The sequence below is a fragment of the Strix aluco genome, chromosome 3 (genome assembly GCF_031877795.1).
Source record: "Strix aluco isolate bStrAlu1 chromosome 3, bStrAlu1.hap1, whole genome shotgun sequence".
Lineage (NCBI taxonomy): Eukaryota > Metazoa > Chordata > Aves > Strigiformes > Strigidae > Strix > Strix aluco.
In genome coordinates this window covers 69,839,492-69,860,723 of record NC_133933.1, presented here as the reverse complement: position 1 = coordinate 69,860,723, position 21,232 = coordinate 69,839,492, and the positions used below count along the sequence as shown (strand labels likewise).

The 21,232-nt window shown below is 39.7% G+C and overlaps 1 protein-coding gene across 2 annotated transcripts in view; it reads right to left on the bottom strand.

The window, feature by feature from the left end:
• Window positions 1-5,556: 5,556 nt before the first annotated feature.
• Window positions 5,557-21,232, bottom strand: part of STX7 (syntaxin 7) — a 37,576-nt gene continuing 21,900 nt past the window's right edge. For both annotated transcript variants that reach the window (XM_074819075.1, XM_074819077.1), the window contains exons 3-10: window positions 17,904-17,973; window positions 15,964-16,054; window positions 13,555-13,692; window positions 12,834-12,886; window positions 11,989-12,079; window positions 10,678-10,750; window positions 9,614-9,696; window positions 5,557-6,980 (exon numbers count right to left, since the gene is read on the bottom strand). In XM_074819075.1, coding sequence (XP_074675176.1) covers window positions 6,888-6,980; window positions 9,614-9,696; window positions 10,678-10,750; window positions 11,989-12,079; window positions 12,834-12,886; window positions 13,555-13,692; window positions 15,964-16,054; window positions 17,904-17,973 — 692 coding nt within the window. In that variant the 3' untranslated portion in view covers window positions 5,557-6,887. The remainder of the gene's footprint in view (window positions 6,981-9,613; window positions 9,697-10,677; window positions 10,751-11,988; window positions 12,080-12,833; window positions 12,887-13,554; window positions 13,693-15,963; window positions 16,055-17,903; window positions 17,974-21,232) is intronic.

Genomic DNA, 21,232 nt, shown 5'->3' with positions numbered 1-21,232 from the left:
GGAAAAACTGTAAGCGGTGCTTCACAGAAACCATTTCAAAGGGACAGGGACACTATGTGGTTAAGCAGAATGACCCAGCAGCAGCTGACAGGTCCTTATGGACAGTCACATCTGCCCCAAACAAAGGTATAGAAATCCTATAGAAACAGCCTGTCTTTCCAAGTAGCTGCTCGTTTAGTTTAGTGTAAGGAGCAACCAAGAAAGTATCTTAAACATCTTACAGAACCATATTGATATTCTTCCTGAATAAATCTCAAATAGTATATAATCCACAACCCTCAGTTTATACAGCGCTGAAAGCAAATCTGTATATTTCAAAATATATTTTATATTCCAAATATTTTTAACAAAATCCATACTCCTTAAAACAGATTAGCAGGTGATTTTTACCCTTCATTGAACCATCCAGATACCAAAACTGTGAAAGAAACTTCCACAAAAAACATAAGAAATTCTTCACTCATCTCAAGGCACCACTGACTTTAATAAGAGCCGGTCCAACACTCATCCGCAAACCAACTATGAAAAGATACACAAGTGGCTCTCTCCAATAATTCAGCTGCATTTTCTCATTGCAATTTCAGATTCTTCAGACATTCAGATACCTGATTCTATTCCTATTTGCAACCAGATGAGTTTTAATAATGACCACATCCTGCCCCAGCACTAGATGGCTGACCAGGCTGCAGAAGAATCCTTTCTGTGACTCTAAAACTCAGGCATCAGAGAGGCATGCATCTATTCCTCTTGCAGCAGACAGTATTTATGAGTATTCCAGCCTTTAAATGAAAAAAAACTGCTTTTGCCTTAAGACTTGAAAATTAATGATGCCCTGTGCTTTTGTCTGGCCACTCAGGTGCCAGACTGCCCTTTTCCAGGGACATCACTGTGGGTCTGCAGTGGAACGATAGTGGCTCACGCTGCAGAGACAGCCCCTCCCCTCCTAGAGCTTCAAGGTTTGCAATTCCCTGTTCGGGAACTTATGAACTAGTTTACAAACTAACAGAAACAATGCAGATCAAGGACAAATGCTCTAGTTTCCTTCTCAATTTAAGGTTCTCTTTTTATTATTTTAAATAATGATTTGCTGAAGACATCAAAACCAAGGCTGACACAGGGTAAGAAATCCTCAATTTGGTTTTGTCATCTTACAAAGACAGTTTAAATCTACTTTTAATAAGCATTTCTAATCCTCCCAAGCTTCTTCAGCCTAATTCTCCCTGACAACACAGTGGCTAGTCTCCAAGATTATATTTATTTTTCTGGTTGAAGACGAGTCAGGGAATGGCACATCAGATAATGAGGCTTCTTGCTATTTCAGTGATACTCTGAAAAGTATGAGGTACGAAGGTCTACTTCCTCCCTTGTGCTGGGGCTCAGAGAAACCCAGTCTTGGTTTTTCAGTTCCCCCTGCAGAGAGAACATTCAGGCATATGTGAGGATGGGTGGGAGGGAGCAAGCACGGCACAGATGGCAGGGAATATATTTATCTACCCTCCCTGCAAGTTGATGGCTGATGTTCTCCTTTAGAGCAGAAAAGATCCTCTCCTTGTCCCTGCTTACCTCCTTTTTAGATAAAGGTCCATCCAGTGGGCAGCGTTCGGGAGCAGCTGAAGCTATCGCTGAGGAACTCGCTGTTGGGTCTTGAGCATAGTCAAGTTCTCCCTCCTGAACTGCAATCTCAACAGTTACAGCAACAGCTCCAGCAGCTTTCCTTTTTTGAGTAAAGGCTGGAAGGTATATTATCATTTATACTGCCTGGATTATGCAGTTTTCCTGCTCCTTCTGATGCTTATTACCTCCTCAGACTTCAATCTGCTCTGCCAAAGACCAAACATTTTCTGCTTAAACATTAAATAAAGGAAAAATGTGATCATAACTCAGTCCATGATAAATCCTGAAGAACTTGGTTGGGGAGGTGGGCGTGAACAATGCTGCTAGCAACATCTGATTATTTTTTATTTTTACTTTTTTTCCCCACTTTTTGCAAGACATTTCAAAATATGTGACATTAATAAAAACAAAGCTGCCATCTGATTAATTTTCTTGTGCTAGCAACCCTTGTAATCTAGCTTTTTTTTTTTTCTTAAATCAGAGTTTTTATCAGCAGTAGCAGAAAAGTGCCATGTTGTGGACAGAGGCATGACTATTAATGAGCAGATACTTATAGTGAGTATTTATTCTTCAGAATATTCTTGCAAATATCAACAAGTGTGATGCATTCCCTTACCCCGAGTACCTTTCTGATATTTGGAATAGGAGCAAAAATGATCACTGCAGCTCTGTTCAAGCCTAGACATTTAAAATAGCTGAAGGGAAAAGCAGAGAAACAGTTGCATAAATAGCAAATTACAGCACCGTTTGATGCTCTCATGATATTTTTCTTGAGGGAATACTGCCTTTTGAAAATTAACATTTTGTTACTTTTTCTGGTTATTTCTGGGTTTGTAGAGTTCTTACTGTTGTGCAAACACTTGGCTTCCTTTGAATGTGTTCAGGACACAAAAAGAACTAAATAAATGCCTTGTTATCTGCATTCTTAAGATACAGAAATTTCTGTATCTTCAGGGACACCATCAAAGACACGTACAAGGACAACGATGTCTGAAAGCTGATCGCTTTCAGATATTTATTCTTGCAACTCTATGTTGCAGTAGCATCTAGAATGGCTCTGCAGGTGGGCACCTCATCAGAGAATAATTAGTTCTCGCTCCACACCAGCTTTGGGTGAGATTTGGACTTAATTGCAAAGTGAAAAGGAAAGCTGCATGCTATGCAGTTAAGCACCACTTTACACTGTAGGTATCATAAGAAACAGAAAGTCATCAAATGTTGATATACAACAGATATCTGCTCTTTCCTCTCTCACTAACCTTCTGCTCCTGAAAGCATCAAATAGGTTCAACCAGAACTAAAACAAAAGCAAAGCAAATCCTCTCTTCTAAATGTGGTACCCAGCAACACAAACAGTCCTTGAAACATCCCAACCAGTGATCAACTACAAGAGTATGTGATCTTTCAAATTTTACTAACAGATTATGTCATTAGCTCGCTCCCCCACCTTTTGACCCCTTACTTCCCAAGATTAATTTTTTTCATGGTTTCAGGCTACTTTCAATGCCCAAAATCTAGCCCATACCTCTGACATCAAACGTACTTGCCGACTATACGCACACAGGGCACATGTGGGTGACTTAAGAAGGCTTTTAGGTATGAAGTTAGTTTGGGAATATTGTATACCCTGCTGATTATCAAGAACAATTTCCAAGGGGGGAGGTGCAGGGGAAAACAAAAAAAAGCCTTTAAAAAAGCTGTCTGCCCCTGTGATTTTCAGCTCTTTGAAAAAGCAAGAACAGAAAAGCACCCCTGGTGTGTGGTTAAGATAACTACAAAGGAACTATTCTTACCAGGTTCCTTCAGTAAAATGAAGGGTGCTTTGATTGCATTTTTTGGCCTTGCTAATCTGACAGATATTGATGGATAATTTGGAACAGCCAAAATCTTTGTTCTAAAAACATTGACTCATACATGTTACACCCAGATGTTTTACTGGGTTCTTATCAAAGCTTTCTTTAAATACTTGGAAATTGCATTTTATACAGTTAAGCATGCATGTATGCAGGGGAGGGAAAAGATAGTAGGAGAGGAGCTCCATTAAGAGCAGCTTAAAAAGGAGTATTTATACCCCCCAACATGCACACTCTAAATACAAAAAAGCCCAACACTTTGTTTCTGCTTAACCAAGTTTGAAAATTAATAGCACCAAGATTCTTAATGAGCAATTAGGGCCTTGCAGGCTGGTTTCTCCAATAGGTACAGGATCTTGTGTGTAAACACTCCAGTGCCGACTTCCCCACCACTCCCCACCTCAGGGCAGGAGCAGCTGCCCAGCCTGCGGGAACCAGCCAGCCCCGCTCTGGTTGCCCAGGCAGAGACATCCCCATGACTTCTGACAGCTGGTCTTTCATCTCTTCCAGAGGTACAGGGCTTCAGTGTGCCCCCTCCACTGGGATTCAAGAAAGAAATCAATCTTTCGTCTGCGAGCACGTGGGGGAGGCACCCCCATGCCATAAGCAGTTTTTATGAGTAGATCATGACTGGAAGCAAGCAATGCACGCACCGCGGCTCTCAACAGCTCTCCCCTCCCTCACAGTGCCCAAACTATTACCACTGGAGAGCAGCTGAACAGGTGCACGACTCTGAAAATAAAGAGCCAACTCCATGTGGGAAATAAAGACATGCAGACAAATTGGACACCGAAAAACAAGAACAGAGGCAGCAGGTTGCAACAGGGGTTTGGGAAATGTAATGCTGTGCAACTCACAGCATTTCTAAGTCATTTGAAATTGTTGCCCTCAGCTCCTCATGAATGAAGCTTTATGCACTGGCTCTTCTGCTTTGCAGTCACTGCTGGATAAACTCAGTATGGAGGGTATTCATCCCTTTACAAGGTAAATAAGCAATCAGTAAATATACCATTTCATCCCAAGATGAGCCATGTTCTTCAACTTGGCAAGTCTTTTAACAGAAAACCCTCCAAGTAGAAAACCAACCAAACAGAAAAATTGCAATGCATGCAAAATGTGACAAGTATCAAGCATAGACAGAATTTCTGATCTGTCAGGAGTCCGAGCTGAAGATCTGCTGCTGAAGCGCTGCTTTCCTTCCCCAGCATGTCAGTGGAATCAGTCAGTAACTGGCAGAAGCAAGTATGAAGTACTGCAACAAAGAAAAGGATCTTCTGGGCAAGTAGATTCAGGCCATTCCTGTGCACCTGTTTGCAATACTGCAAAGAGTTTGTTAAACATTAAGGTCAGGAAACTTCCAGTCAGTTTTAAACAGTCCACTGGTGAGAAAGCTACCCAGCCAAAATGCTGACCGCTCTTCTAGTTTAGACTAGTGCAGCCTGGAAACAAAAAAAGGCATTAGCATCCCTAGTGCCAGCCTTACCGTGGCTGGTAGTGGCCAAAAGCACATCTGATGGTTATTTAACAAGTAAGGGTAAATAGAGTCCCAGCCTCCCTCTCAGCACAAAGGCAGCCACAGGAACACAGTAGCTGGGATCTCAACACACAAGAGTCCATACTGCAACTTAAATTAAATTAAATTCCCCTTTCGATCTCAGAGAAGTTTTCCACATTACATAGAACATAATCATGCAGTTTGACAGGACTTATTTTTCCTCCACTGTGTTTGGAATCCAAATACAGCAGCACAAGTCTCCTTCCTGCACCACGGACTCCCATCCCTCAAGTTTCATGCTATGCCAAAGGAGAGCTACCAACAGTCTACCCTTGGCACCAACTGTCCACACAGAGTGAAGCAGCCTTCCCTCCTGAGACTAGGCTCAACACAGGTGAGAATGCAAGATCCAGGAGCATTTCCATGAACCATGTGAAGTGCAACACAAGAACAGAGGTTCCTCTGGGCTGATTAGCCAGCAGAGCTGAAGATCTCTGGAGTTGTTTAGAGAAGTTTCAATCATTTACATAAAGGCAAAGATCACAGCTGTGCTTGTAAAGACGGATTCTGAAAAAAGGACCTAGTAGAAAAACATACTCTTTAAAAGACCTTTATTTTGGTTGCACAGTTACAATTCTGAAGTCCATTTATGCTTACAGTTAGATTGTTCCCAAACAATATTTCATAGCTCACCATGTAAACAATGCATTCTCTATCAGTCTAGTGTACAAGAACTTTATAAAATACAGATTAAGTGAATATTTCATCTGTACACTTTTTTCAGATTAGTTCATCAAGATCAATTAAAAAGGCAAATAGATTAGTTGGCAAAAAAGTGTTGTTAAATTTTTAATACATTAGTACAAAATGGCACAAAAGGAAAAGGTCATTTTAAAGGCTATAAGCATCAACCATCTTAAACAGTTTGAATCAGTTCACCCGATTTCAACTTAATTTCAGATACCACTGTGGAACTCGGAATTGAACTTGTAACCTTCTTTTCTTCAGCTGTAGGAAAGACCTCCCACAGAACTTTGGATCTGTTCATGGAAACCGAATCACAGCAGTTTCAGAACAGTGACTTTCAAGTGCAGTTCGGAAGTTGGGAATTTCTCTTCTTCCCTTTAAATCTAAGAACTCACAGACTAGAGCTTATTTTCATCTAGCCAGGCTCACTGATGCACACTTCAGATGCAAACATACCAGACGTGTGCACATAAAACACAGTATTTCTTAATGCAAGAACTGAAACAAAAAATCCGCATGATTACATCATCCACCCTACCTACCTTTGCAGGAGGCTTCCAGGCATAACCATAGTCAATGCCAGATACAGAGATATATGAAGCACCTAAAAGATTTCAGGCAAACTGAATGCTTAATTCAAAGGCTTCAGTTATAAAAGAGAGATCACACCAATTTCAGCAACCTACATTTTATTTTTGAATCACCCATATCAAATGGGTAGGTGAGTGGGATGGAAGGGAAAGAGATAGAAAGACATCTTTAACTTAAAAATGAATTCCGAGCTGTGAATTCATTGCCTCAAGCAACAATTCAGGAGTTTGTTTTGGCAGCAACATTTAGCAATATCCCAAAAGATAATTACCCACCCCGTCAAAACAAATTATCAGGATTTTGATTAGCTCCCTAAACACCTTAAGAAGCTTTTATGATTAAGTTAATGGAACAGTTTATGACCTTGACTGTTTTTTCTGGTAAGACAGCACCCACATCCAAGAGGGCAGGCAGTTATACTGACAGTAGTACTGAGAACATTACTTCTCAGGTTAGAACAAAAAGTCTTATAAAAAAGTGTGATGAAGTACAGAACCATTATTTTACTCAGCTTCGCAATGAGCAAATTGTGACTAGGAATTTTCTTTCATAATTTAAATACCAATTACAATGCTTCCTGCGAAGACTTATTTTGTGGATAACCATATGACGAGTCCAAGAATCAATACTCCAACAGCAAGTATAATAATGAGGATGCACATCTTCTTTCGGGACTTTTGCTGCCAACAGAGAAAAAAACAAAGTTGACTGACAACTGCACCACCACATCAGAAGGCTGCTCAAATGCTTTTGTGGTCCTATTGCTTGTGTAATCTAACTAAATTGTGTCCTTACTAAAAACAAGTCATATAAAGTTGTTAAAGAAAAAAAGAGCAAAGTTATCCACAACTTACTTTTACGGTTATATTATCCAACAGAATGATTTCAGTGGTATTTTCTGGCATATATAATAAACTAATGAAAGAGAATGCAGTAACGTAATGAATGGATGTAATTAGAATACTGGGGGAAAAAAATGTGAGAGAGCAGGTGACCGCATATAGAGCAAAATGGACAATCAATGTGCACAGTAGAGGAGGTAGAAATGGTCTCCTAGAAAAAAGATATTTAAAGACTATTAATGTATATAGAGAAGGGGACAACAAATTGCAAGTTTAGACTTCTGGAAGATTGACTTTGCATCTATTCGCAGGGTTATTTTGAAGTTGTTTTTGTCAAGTTTCTTAGGTATAACTTGCTCTTAAAAAAAAAAGGAGAAAAAAGAGACCAGACTAGAGACACAGTTACACAGATGTCACTGCAATAAAGTGTAAGTTATGAGCATATCCAGAACTTTCACCTCTCCCGTACAGGTTTGTAACTTGAGATACCAGAGCACCCAAGACTAGCAGCAGTTGGTCATCCTTTATCTGAAGGATATGGAATCTGAAAGTTTCCTTCACAGCAGGAAAGGAAATTACCAGTGGGTTTCACTGGCTTTTGCTGATAGCCAAGAGATAACAACACTCGAATCTTGGTATTCTAGGCCACAGCTCCAGAAGCAAAGCCAGGCTTTGCTCTATTTGGCAGAGGTTCTACCTGGGTGGTTTTGGGTTTTTTATTCCCCTATGAAGAACTACATCTGTGTCAGTTCTTCATTGGACCTGCCAGTGCTCTGCCCAGAACCACCCAGACTACAAAGTTTCTTAACTTTTTCTAGTTTTACTATCTCGCTGCCACATCTCCCATTCTCACGCTAAGATTTCTTCACTTCAACATTTTATTTGCTAGAACTCAATCCATTTGATAAAGTACCTTCCTTTTTTTTTTTTTTTTTTTTTTTCAAATCCGTGGCCAGCTCTCTCCTTACACTTCCAGTCTCTTCCTTTTTCATCTTGGAGACCACCTCTTGCCAACACTGCATTGAAGTCAAACGTTTCCCCTGTAACACTACTTAAAGCAAGGTAGTGGACTAAAGACATGGTGATCTTACTTCCTCATACACTTGATCATCATTTCCACAAGTGCTGAAGCAGCAGTGGTAAAGGCAGAAAGAAAAGAGGAGTCTGGCTTTGCCCCAATAGCTCTGCTGTGTGAACGCACCCCATATGGCAGATGAGTGGTGCATACCTCATCCAACCAAAAACAGGAGCTGTGAGGGTACCAACCATGTGCACCAGCATGCCTGGGCCTCTAACACTTCCTTGAGGGGGTCAGACCATACAAATGTAATAGTTGCCAAAATTAAAATAAGTCTGCTGAAAGTGGAAATGACTTTTCAGCATCTTGGAACAGGATGAGTTTTCAAGCAAAGGAAAGTTCAAATCTGAAGCCAAGTACAAAATCCTTTCAAACACAGGTCAACTCTGACAAGTGCCTGGTCTCTGCTGCAAGACCCACTGAACCAAAGCTTGTTAAAAGTCTCAATAACCTTCCTTTGAGATCAGAAGACATTAATCTTTTCCTCCTCAAGATAAAGCATGAAGTTTTTAATTTTAAATTTCAACCAGAAAACTAACACCTTCCACAGAAAACATTGTCTGCTACTATTTTTTTTTCCTGAACTTTGTCAGTATCAAAATAGGAGCCATCAACTGTACTTAATGTGCCAATTAGTGCCACCTAGAATACAGTTCAAGGATGCATCCGCACCTTTCCCTCTCCCACTTCCGAAATCAGCAGGCAATCCTTCAGACATTTTGTCATTGATTTACTGTCTTGGCTACTACTAACACATACAAGAGGATTAAAAAAAAAAAAAAAGTCTAAGGACTAACTGTGACTTAAGAGGAAAGATTTATTACTAATAAGATTATTTCTAGTAAGTTCCAAAAATGTTATAAAGAAGTGGCATTTAAAGGTATTTAAAAGGCTTTTCAAAAAGGTTTGAGAGTTTGAAATATGTTTTTACCATAAGGGTAGCAATTAACTGAAGCCGGATATATACAGCTTCAAGAAGATTTTAGACAGCAAAAACTGGTGCTAACTGGCAGCACCCTCAGGAGACTTCCTTGCTTATCTTTCCTACTACTCCAGTGATCTTTAGAGGCTTGTTCTCCACATACATGAACCTTTTACTTCTTCAGCTATAATAAAAAACCAGCCAAACAAACCCCTTTTTTTAAAATAAATGTATAACTCCAGGTGCTCTGGAACAGCCTGGCTAACTTTACAGGGAACCCAAAGCTTTCAGGTCATTGACTTCTGTTTTATAGTGACCTAGAAACATCGTCATAGTCTAACATAAACCTTTAAGTAAGTCTCCAAGCCTTGAGGAAATTGATAAGCAAAATCTTAACTGCATAAGAAAGTGGAAGTCAGGACTACTGAGAAAGGACAGTTACACACAACTGGCAGTCAGCACTGACATTACCTGGTAGTTTGCTGCTCTTGACAGCTGCTGGTTTGCTTGCTGCACGTGTACATCTGCATTTTCCACATTGGCTTCTATGCTGTCTTTATTTTAAAAGGAAATATTTCAAATTTTGATTAGTCATAACCCAGCCAAAGGTTTGGAATGTTGAAATACACTTGAAAGCATATGTAATAGCTGCCCCCCGACTGCTGGTGTCTTCATCAATACCCAAAGTTTTATAAATTGGATTATGTAAGTTTGACCCATCCTATACTTATGCCTGAGTTCACTTCAGAACCACCCAGGCAGTGAGTGGTTGAATTCATGTCAGTAACAACTCCCCTGTTCTAGATGTAAAGCTGAATCTTAGGTACCAACCAGGGTAGAAACTTTCAGTACTTCTACTTTTCTAAAATTTTTTTTAAACTTTTACTTGTTCGCCAACTTGCTAATGACAACCCTCTGCTCAGATTAAAAAAGTCCCGAGGCCTATGAAATCAGAGGAAACAGATACACAAAACACCCCAAGAGGCATGACTCGAGTTTGCTTTTTCATCATACTGACACAGATTTATTTTTGTTCCTGGAAAAATTTGAACAGATTATGGGCTAAGGTGATACAAAAAGCCTTGAAAATGTATGCTGGACATAGACAACAGCATGGCTTAGCAGCAGACTCAGAAAATGTATTTTCCAATCATATTTCATTAAAAGAATAAACCCATCTGCAGGGACAGCAAAGCAGGAACCTTTGCTGAATCTGCACACTTGTATCATTAGTAATACCTTAAACTTCTCCATACAAACTCCAATTTTATGTACAAACAGTTCAAAAAACTACTTTTAAAGACATTTTATACACATGAAAAACTACATAATGTTTTAAACTAAATTTTAAATACACTTTCTTAATGTATTCACAGTCACCTCAGCCAGTCTACCCATTATTAGGCTGCGCCTGGATTTGCTTTAGCATTGATACTCTCATTAGAGGAGTTTTTCCAGCAAAAGGAAGTTCTACATTGCTGCTCTCCAGAAAAACAGAATAAAACATTTTCAGTGAATATTTGAATTGGACTTACCTATCACATCACCTTGTTCATGAATCATCATTCCTAGATCTTTAAAAATTTCATTGATGTCCATAATATCTGCCTGCAAGGAAACAGTCATCGCACTGATTGACATATTCTAGCATCTCTGTACATTTAGACACAAATACTGCTCCTTCTCCTTTTGAGTATGCATCTGTGACTCTTTACATTACAGGATAAAAAAAACCCTCTTAATATGCTTATTTGGAAGGCTTTTTTGGTACTATGAGACCAAGTTTATCATACTCAAACTAACTGAAGATGAGTATGTGCATGAAGTACACTTCACATAGAATCACAGAATGGTCTGGGTTGGAAGGCACCTTAAAGATCATCTAGTTCCAACCCCCTGCCATGGGCAGGGACATCTGACATCACGTCACAAACAGGATCTCTCATTGCTGAGGGCTTTCATAAGCACCACAGTTTACAGAAGTTACCTCTATAATATAGACAAGCTATTGCACCTACATTACATTATCCTATTACCATGTGGTTATGATGATGCCATGTTACTGCTGTGCATATGATTTCTTAACTAATGACTGATACATGTTTAGTTCAATTCACTGTAAGTTAAAGTATGGGTGGCAAGGGAGAGATTATTGAAAAGTTTATACATAGAATGGATTTTGCCACATGCATCAGCAAGACTTTCTGAAAAACTCCAGTTCCAGCATCTTTCCTGTTGTGGATTCCAGACTAGCTGGAAAAATTCATTTTGTCTTCACAGAAGTCTCTTGATATCAGCATTTCATCATAGGTGACAATTTTTTGTGTAGTTTACATCTTGTTTTTAAATGTGGGGATTTTTTTACTTTTTGACAAGCCCTTAACTACAAAAGTTTGAATGAAACAGAGTATCTCTGTATTTCCAGAAGTGTTCAAAAAAGCTGCTTACAAAATGGTGTTGAACAATACACTGGGAATACCTGGGAGGAAAGGTATAATTGTGCTTTATTTATAGTCACTGTTAAAAAAGGTTATTATAATATGACCACTATGTTGGAAAAAATTATAAGTATTTTTTCTTGCAATCACATGAGCACTCTCTTATTCCATAACTGAACCACTGAAGCTAAACACAGTATCAAAACATGGCTTTCATACAGTAGATTTCTAATGCATATTTCACATCTAAAGGCAGTATTTGTAGTTTTGAAGGAAAAAACCCACACCCACAAACAAACCCTAACTCCTCAAGACTAATGTCTGCAATTAATGCTCATACCACTATAAAATGCTTTTTTCTTTGGAAATATTAAAAGCATATTCTGCTGTAAAACCACTTGTACTTACCTCAAGCTGCCTAATGGAAGATTCCCTCTCCTCAATAAGACGGAGGTCATCTTCTGTAATTTCGTCATCTTGCACTTGTGCTTGCGGTTGACTATCAATCAAAAACCCCACCAAGAATTGAACAGGCACGATGAGAAATAACTGCCATTTTATTCTTTTTGAGTTAAGTACATGGCACATACTTTACATCATTACTTAACAAAATGCACGTTTTTACCCCTGCCTGCCTAGCGAACACGGAAGGTCTGAGAGTCACACCTTTGGTACAGGAAGATGTTGCTGTAGCAACATTGCACATAGCATTGAGCTAGCTGATTGGAAATTCCAAGTATGAATACAAGGGCAAAGTTTCTTCTGAATTATGAACTGCAGAGTTTATATCCATCTGAGGCAAAAGCAAGCTAGCCAACAGAACAGAATCTGAGACTGAGAATCAGTTCTTGAAGAGTATGAAAGCAAAAGGAGATCCCAGTAAACACTGGACCCTTATTACAACTTAACAGTTTTACTCTATTCAGGTTGGACTCTGCTTACCTAAGTTTGGGTCTCAGAAAGCCCAAATACAGATTTAGGGCAGCTTAAGGACATGACTAAAGCTGAAGCATGGGGGAAAAGAGGGGAAGATGATATGAACTGGTCCTTGTTCTTCCCCCTATCCCACCAAAGCCCCTTCCCTGAACTTTTCCTATGGAAAAAAGCCTAACTGAACAACCTATCCCAACTCCCTCCAGAAAAAGGCAACTGATACAAAAAAAAAAAAAAAAAAAAAAAAAAAAGGCAAGCTGGCTTCTCTGCAGGCCATTTATTATTCTGAGCTAGGTTAAGACTTAACAAATTCAGCCTACCTGTCCCAAGAGACAAGTGTTCCTTCTTTGTAGCTGTCTTCAGGAGCACCACCCTACATGATCAGTGTTTAAAAACATAAATAAAACATTATGGCCCTGAAAGGAACACTGTCAGCATTTCTAAAATGAGTCAATATTACAAGGGTTATAGTAAATCAACTTCAAACTGAAACATGATTTAACATGTTCTCATACTGATTATCCTTTATGCATGCATAAAGCTGAAATACAAGCAAAAACATTCAGCTCAGTAACTGCCTGCTAAAATTTACAAGTACAGCAACGTGTATTTGGCACAGAGTGAAAAAGCAAAATTGATATGCTAACAAGGAAAAGCTCAATATCTCAAGCTCCTCAGCACCTCTCCACTTTTAATACTGCATAGAAATCTAGCAAGCTATTCTTCCCTGTAGGAAAAATCTGTTGATATCGAAAGTCCAGCAAAAGCATTTCAAAATCTACTAAAAATTGGTTTTACAAGAGTATGGCAGGAACCCAGGGGCAGTTCATGCCTTCGTGTGACAAAGACAGGAAAAAGTAACAGTTCTCAGGGTGGGAGGGGGTGGTGTGAGTTATTACAACTTAATCATATAGGACACATTCTGCAGTATTTGGAGTCAGATATGAGTTTTTGTAAGTAGTCCTGTGGAGGCAAGTTTGACATCAAATACCATTAACACTATTGTAAACAGAGTATAAAGGCACATTTTCTGATACTTACAGATACCCTTGAGCTGGCTCTTACTCTGGCTACAAAGTCTTTTTCTTTCTCAGCAGCTTGCCTTTGGAGTCTTTGGAAATTTGTTAGTGCTGTGGTGAACTCCCCCACAAGACGGTCTTTCTGTATTTTTCTTTGACGCTATAAGAGAAAAAGTTTTACCAAGTCAAATGAGCTCAGGCTTTTCAAGGCTCTGCCATTTCCAGGCTGCTCAATGCTAAGGCATACAAGCTTTTTTTTTTTTTTTTTTTTTTAATAGTTTTAAGGGAAGGATATCTACAAAACCATTTGCAACTGCATGGACAAACCTTCCTTCCCTCTGGGATCATATAACTCTGCCCAATTTAAGGCATTTAAAGAGGAAACCAATGTATTTATTTTCATTTAACAGCTGGAAATGAGGAACAGGCAGGGACAAGAAAGCTTCTACTTTCCTTATTATCTGTTAATTATAAAACTTACTGTTTAAGTGTGAAATATTTTGATACCGTGGATGATAAAATATGCAAAGGTGACTGGGGTTGAAGGTGCAGAAAAGAAAGAACCAGGCACTTCACATGTATTTTACAGAAATGCTGGAAATGCATATTGAGCTGCATCCAGAAGTGGCTTCACATCTTCCCTTAAGTGCTTAAAAACTGGTACAAAAATACCTGTTTTAACACTTCAGGCTTTTTTTTTTTTTTAAGATGTAGGGGAGGGAAGAGGAATACTGGGCACTTAGGACAGCCTCCAACATATTTCCTTAAATGTATACATTACATCAACCCTTCCTTCCAAATTTCTGAGAGGCTATAATTTGCCATTCATCAATCTGTTATTTATGCATTTCATTAGGAGGTAGCTTTGATGAAGATGCTCATGACAAAAGGAGTAAAATTAAAAAGTAAAATATCTCACTGTGAACTTTTCAGCTCCAAGATAAAGAAACAGAGAAACCATAAAAAAATCACCCCAAACATACTTTGCCTGAACTAGAGGTTATATACCAAGACCAAGTTTTAACACCTCTATTAGAAGCTTACAACTTGACAGGATGAGCACACGTGGATCATGGACTGCCACTGGAATTCAGTGTTTCAAGACAATTAATTTTCCTAAAGGCTCCTTGGTAACCAGCCACAGACCAGGCAAGTTGAGTGATGATAACCTGAATCCATGTTTTCTGGGATCCTGTTGCTCTTCCCTTATTTTAAGCGACAGATTTCACTAGGATAAGAAATCACAGGGTGGCAGACAGCAGTGTGCTAACAACAGCCACTTCACATGTTACCTCCTAATGAGGTTTTACACAGATCTGGGAATGAAGCAGTTTAAAGACTGCACAAGTTGTTTTAGTAACAGCTCCTGTCCACTCCTCTTGAAAAAGGAAAAGCCTGTGGACAAGACATAACCCATATGACGATCTGAGTGATATAGAACAGACCTTCTGCGCATAATGAAATTATTTGGACAGTGAGTGAACAGGTCTGGCCACCTGCCCTGCAAGCAGTTTTGGCACAGAATTCCTTGACTCCCAGAAGCAGTCAGAGTGCCTGTGGAGTCAGACTTAGCATCACTGCAACAGATTACAAAGTGCCCAGCTATCTTGACCTGGTTTTGGCTGGGATAGAGAGTTAATTTTCTTCCTAGTAGCTGGTACAGTGTTATGTTTTGGATTCGGTGTGAGAATAACATTGATAACACACTGATGTTTTAGTTGTTGCTAAGTAGTGCTTATCCCAAGGTAAGGATTTTTCAATCGCCCATGCTCTGTTAGCAAGCAGGTATACAAGAAGGTGGGAGGGAGCATGGCCAGGACAGTTGACCCGAACTAGCCAAAGGGATATTCCATACCAAAGAACGTCATGCTCAGTATATAAACCAGGGGGAGTCACTGCTTAGGCATCGGTCAACAAGTGGTGAGCAACTGCATTGTGAATCACTTGTCTTTTCTTGGATTTTTCTTCTATTATTTTCCTTTTCAATATTATATTTTTTATTATTGTTACTATTTTATTTTAGTTAGTTATTAAGCTATTCTTATCTCAACCCACAAGTTTTACCCTTTTCCCCGATCCTCTTCCCCATTCCACTGGGAGGGGAGAGGAGCGAGCGAACAGCTGTGTGGTGCTTAGTTGCTGGCTGGGGTTAAACAACATACCTGAAATCACTGGCACAGCACACTGCCTTGACTCCTCCAATTTCAAACTACCTCATTCCTGATACATAAAACCAATTCTGTAACAAGTCTGACTGCAACAAAATACTGTTGTGTTGCAAGTGTTCCTGTTGTGCAAATGTGTTGACTAACTAAACAGCGGTTTGAAAGCCCAGTAAGGAGCACAAAAATACGCATGCAGAACTGAAGTCACTCAGTCACTACATGAGCCACCATGATCGTCAAGCAAGCCATGCTCTTTGGTTTTATACCTGTTCACTTGTTGCAGGCAAAGATCCAAACTCTTTAATGTATTTGTCGGTTTCTTTGGCAAGCTGGTTGGTGTATTGTTGCTTCTGCTGCCTAAAATCAAATGCAAAGTTTCATTAGAGACCATTGGGTTACCCTGAATTTCACTGATTCTCAGAAAAGCAGCAGTACTAAATTCTTCTCTAAAGTGCACGAAGCCATCTTTATTCTGTTCTTCACTGTAAAGGTGTGACACCATGGATTCCAGGCAGGACAGATGCTGAAGAAGGTGTGTTCCTCGGTGTGACAGCATCATTACCCACCTTTTTTTTTTTTTTAGGTTTCTTCTATTTTCCTAATGTGCAGCAATAGGTTTCTAGTTATTATGAATATCTAATCATGCTTTTCATAGTCCTTTTGAGAATATCAATAGGTAGAAACACCTGGTCATTTCTCAGTTCAGAATAACTGTGGGAAAGACCAAATATTTTCTGCTTGGAATAACATATTGTGGCTTGAATATAATTCCAATACCACAGCCCATGAAAGGTCAATTCCTGACAGCTACTGGGAAGATTATCTAAAGAGATCTACATTCTCCCATGATACAATACCTGCAAACTTAGCTGAAAACTTCATTATTTACTAATAGATTTAACAGTGCTTAAAAAAAGCCTTGTCTTCAATAGCATTGCTATTTTGGGGTTTTTGTCTTCTTGCTTCTGATATTATTGCACACTCCTTTACCAATCTTCACATTTTTTTTTCCTGGAGCAACTCAAATTCTTTACCTGCTTTTGCATCCTCCTCCCCAGTGTATATAAAAAGGTTTTATCTGGAAAGCTATTAACAAACAGTCAACATAATTATTTAGAATAATCAAATAACTCTTCAGATACATACCAAAATGAAAGGCCAAATGTTAGACAAGTGAAAAAGAAACAGATGAAAACTCAAGGAACCTTACCATATACATTACCTGCATAAAGGACTGGAACATGTGCTTCACAACAGTTTCTATCCTGTTTAGTTGTGAATTTATGCCAAGATCCTGTCTGGTTATTGCATAAACTGTGTGTATTGATCTTCACCTATTCACAGCCTCCAGTAGGATATCCACCGAGGACTGTACCTGGCCAATGTTATGGGTCCTGAACTCAGGCTATTATAAAGCAACCTGGCTGTTCACACAAAGTCAAATACACTCCTCCTCCTCCTCTTTAAGAGCCACAGTGTGGCATTAAACACACTGGAGACCAACAACTCTCTCACCCACAGGGTTAGCACAACACATCGCTTCCATGTATTTATGATGCTGAGATTAATGTGGTAAAGGAGCTTAATGGAAAAAGTCATACCAGTTCATTAGACCGTGCAGAGAAGCTTACTGTCTCTGCTAGCGGCGTATTAATGAAAGTCCACCTTCAGGTGGGTGAACTACAGCACAGAATCTGCCTTGGAGCCTTATTTCACTTCTGCTATTTTAGTATTTCTGGTACATGTTTATTCTATAATGTCACCTCTTACTGTAGTTTTCATCACTAAAAAGATATTTCCCTCTCTCCTATCACGTCTCACCAAAAACCCACACTATGTTCATTACCTTGTGAAACTTATACAGATTTGAAGAGTTGATTGGAATGGAGGGGTGTAGGTGTTTGTTTTTAAAAGTGATATTGCTTTCTGGTCCTGCCACTTTTCCTTTGCTGACATACAGCATTGGTTTTACAGATGTATTGATACTTCAGGCAACATACACGGGCAAACCAGCCAACTCTAGTTTACAGACTATCCAAGACCAATTTTAAAAAGCGCATCTCAACATTTAAGTTTCAAGTATTTCTCTACACTTGCCTTTCTCAGTGAGATCAAGCACTCTGCCTAACAAAAACACTACCTCATCACCTACCAGGAAATTGTTTACAGTACAATGAAATTAAATGTTTTCATGTGAAGTACTCACAGCTGTTGCCTCAACTCAGGCGTGTCTTGTGGTGTTCCAAGCTGATGTAGTATTCTTTGTATTTCAGCAGCTGTTTGTGAAGAGGAAGAAAAATTTTAATGGGGCACACACAATTCCCGCTTAATTTTTATGCATTTTTGCTTGACAATTCTAAAGTCATAAAAGTTGACAGAAACTGGTATTCAAGACTTTTTCAACCTATTACACAGACTCCACTTAAGAAGTCCCAGAACAACTAGTGAATGGTTTTTGCCAAGTCAAAGCCCAGGGTTCGTATAAAGGATGGGAATGTATTCAGGTGTCTAGGTAGAAACAGGCAATTTAAAGAACAGCTAATAGTTTCACTATAATAAGTATAAATCAGGCCTTTTAATATTAATTTTTAAAATAAGCAGCACAATTCTTATTCTGGTTTAATCATATTTTATGCATGTCATTTTGGAAAGCCATATGAAAGTCTGCCATGACATTACCATACACAAACATTTCAGAATCAGTGCATTAATTAAGAAATGGCAACAAAGCCTTTATGGGCTTACAGTACATTAAAAAAAATAATTTTGAGATCCTTTTATTTTTAAATGTGGGATACACTTAAAAATCAGTAGCGGTTTGTTTTTCATAAAATATATTACTTTTGAACTGCAAGAAGTGACACATCATCTGAGCATTATTTTCAGCTTAGTATATTTTACTGTCACATGAGAAAACAAGGAGAAAAACAGACAGGCCATTCAAGGATATGTAGTTTATCACACTGCAAAACTAATATCCTCGACATGCTTTATCTCAGCTTAACACCCTCACATCTTCTAAAATGAAAGAACATATGCAAAATAACTTATTTTTTGCTTGACCTCTGCTAGGAGTAGATTTGTCTTTCCTGTATTTCTGTGGCCCTCCCCAGGCAGACTGGTGTACCGCAGTCAGTAGAAAATATGATTGTATGATAGTAAGTGGGATCCTTGCTTTACTAGCACACTATCTTTTTTTTCCTAAATACAGTAAAAATTACAGGAAAAGGCATCTCTAAGTAATGAAGAAAACCATTACAAAAAAGAGTATTTTTCCATGTACCATGGAAGAGATCTGTAACAGACAGAACTTCAGTTACAAGAAGAAAGTTATCTGTGACTCATGTTAAACAATTAGATAAAACTCGAATTCCTTAGAACCTTTTTAGTAATAATATAAATTCTAGTATTTGTTTCATAACAAGTCTCTGATGAATTAGATGATACTGGATTTTCTACACTACTTTGCATAAGGTCCCAATGTCGGTAACTGCTATAGCTAATTTCTTCTGTGCACACCCAGGTAATAAAGATATCAAAAAAGAGGGAAAGTTAGTACTTAAGTTTTGCATGAGGCAAAAATCAAATGCTTCAAGGCAGAAGTCTTTGGGGTAACTGAGTGGACATAAGCTACTAAAAGAATTACTGAGGGGAACAGCACTGTAAGCTGGGTTTCACACAGCTCGTATTTTAATTGAGCTGAAAAACAGCAAAACATAAATTAAAATTTTTGAATTTTGCCTCCCTTCTCCACCTGTGGTGGAGCACCAGCCTCTCCCTGCTGGAGGCCTCCCACTGGCTGGGCCACTGCACTTCTCCTGGACAGCTGGAGCTGGTCACACATACTGACAAATACCAACTTTGGCTAATTAAGCCTTCCGGTTATGTTCAGTATAATGCATTGGTTTAAAATAAACAAACAAAAAGATAACAGGCTGGGGTTACCTCCACCAGTGTGAAGTTTTAATATCTATAAAACTGAACACTAATTATCCTTCACTTGTTCCAAGACAGCCTCCCTTCTGATTCAAGAGCCAAGGAGCTTCGCGATTCTGTATGTACTTTTACAGGGAGAATTAAAAAAACCAAAACAAACTGCAAGCACTCTGTTAACACCCGTTTCGAACACAGAAAACGTAGCGGTGTGTCCTACCGCCACCTACAGATGCATTATTTAACTGCAAATAAAGAAAATACAGGTTTGTGTTTTAAATAAAGGCTCTCACTCGAAAAATTCTCCAAAACAAAGTCTATACTTAAAATATTTGCATTCCAAGTTAATTAGATGTTTATCCTACTTCTAAAACTGAACGCAGGTAATTCAGAGGAAATTAAAAGCCAGCACCTCATAGCTGGTCAGCTATATAATTTCAGGCAGAGGGAAGTTCACAGAATCACAGAATCAACTAGGTTGGAAAGGACCTTGAAGATCATCTGGTCCAACCATTAACCTCACACTGCCAGTTCCCATCTACACCATATCTCTCAGCGCTATGTTGACCCTACTCTTAAACACCTCCAGGGATGGGGACTCCACCACCTCCCTGGGCAGCCCATTCCAATGCCTAACAACCCATTCTGTAAAGAAATGCTTCCTAATATCCAGTCTAAACCTTCCCTGGCACAACTTGAGGCCATTCCCTCTTGTCCTGTCGCTTATTACTTGGTTCAAGAGACTCATCCCCAGCTCTCTGCAACCTCCTTTCAGGTAGCTGTAGAGGGCGATGAGGTCTCCCCTCAGCCTCCTCTTCTCCAGACTAAACAACCCCAGTTCCCTCAGCCGCTCCTCATAAGACCTGTGCTCCAGACCCTTCACCAGCTTCCTTGCCCTTTTCTGGACACGCTCGAGTAATTCAATGTCCTTTTTGTAGTGAGGGGCCCAAAACTGAACACAGGAATCGAGGTGCGGCCTCACCAGTGCCGAGTACAGGGGTAAGATCACTTCCCTGTCCCTGCTGGCCACGCTATTTCTGATATAGACCAGGATGCCATTGGCCTTCTTGGCCACCTGGGCACACTGCTGGCTCATGTTCAGCCGGCTGTCAATCAACACCCCCAGGTCCCTCTCTGACTGGCAGCTCTCCAGCCACTCCTCCCCAAGCCTGTAGCGCTGATGGGGGTTGTTGTGGCCCAAGTGCAGCACCCGGCATTTGGCCTTATTGAAGCTCATACAGTTGGCCTTGGCCCATCGCTCCAGCCTGTGCAGGTCTCTCTGCAGAGCCTCCCTACCCTCGAGCTAATCAACACTCCCACCCAGCTTGATGTCATCTGCAAACTTACTGAGGGTGCATTCGATCCCCTTGTCTAGATCATCAATAAAGATGTTAAATAAGAGTGGCCCCAAAACCGAGCCCTGGGGGACACCACTCGTGACCGGCCTCCAACCGGATTTAACTCCATTCACCACAACTCTTTGGGCCCGGCCATCCAGCCAGTTTTTTACCCAGCAAAGCGTGCGATCATCTAAGCCTCGAGCAGCCAGTTTTGCCAGGAGAATGCTGTGGGAAACAGTGTCAAAGGCCTTGCTAATGTCAA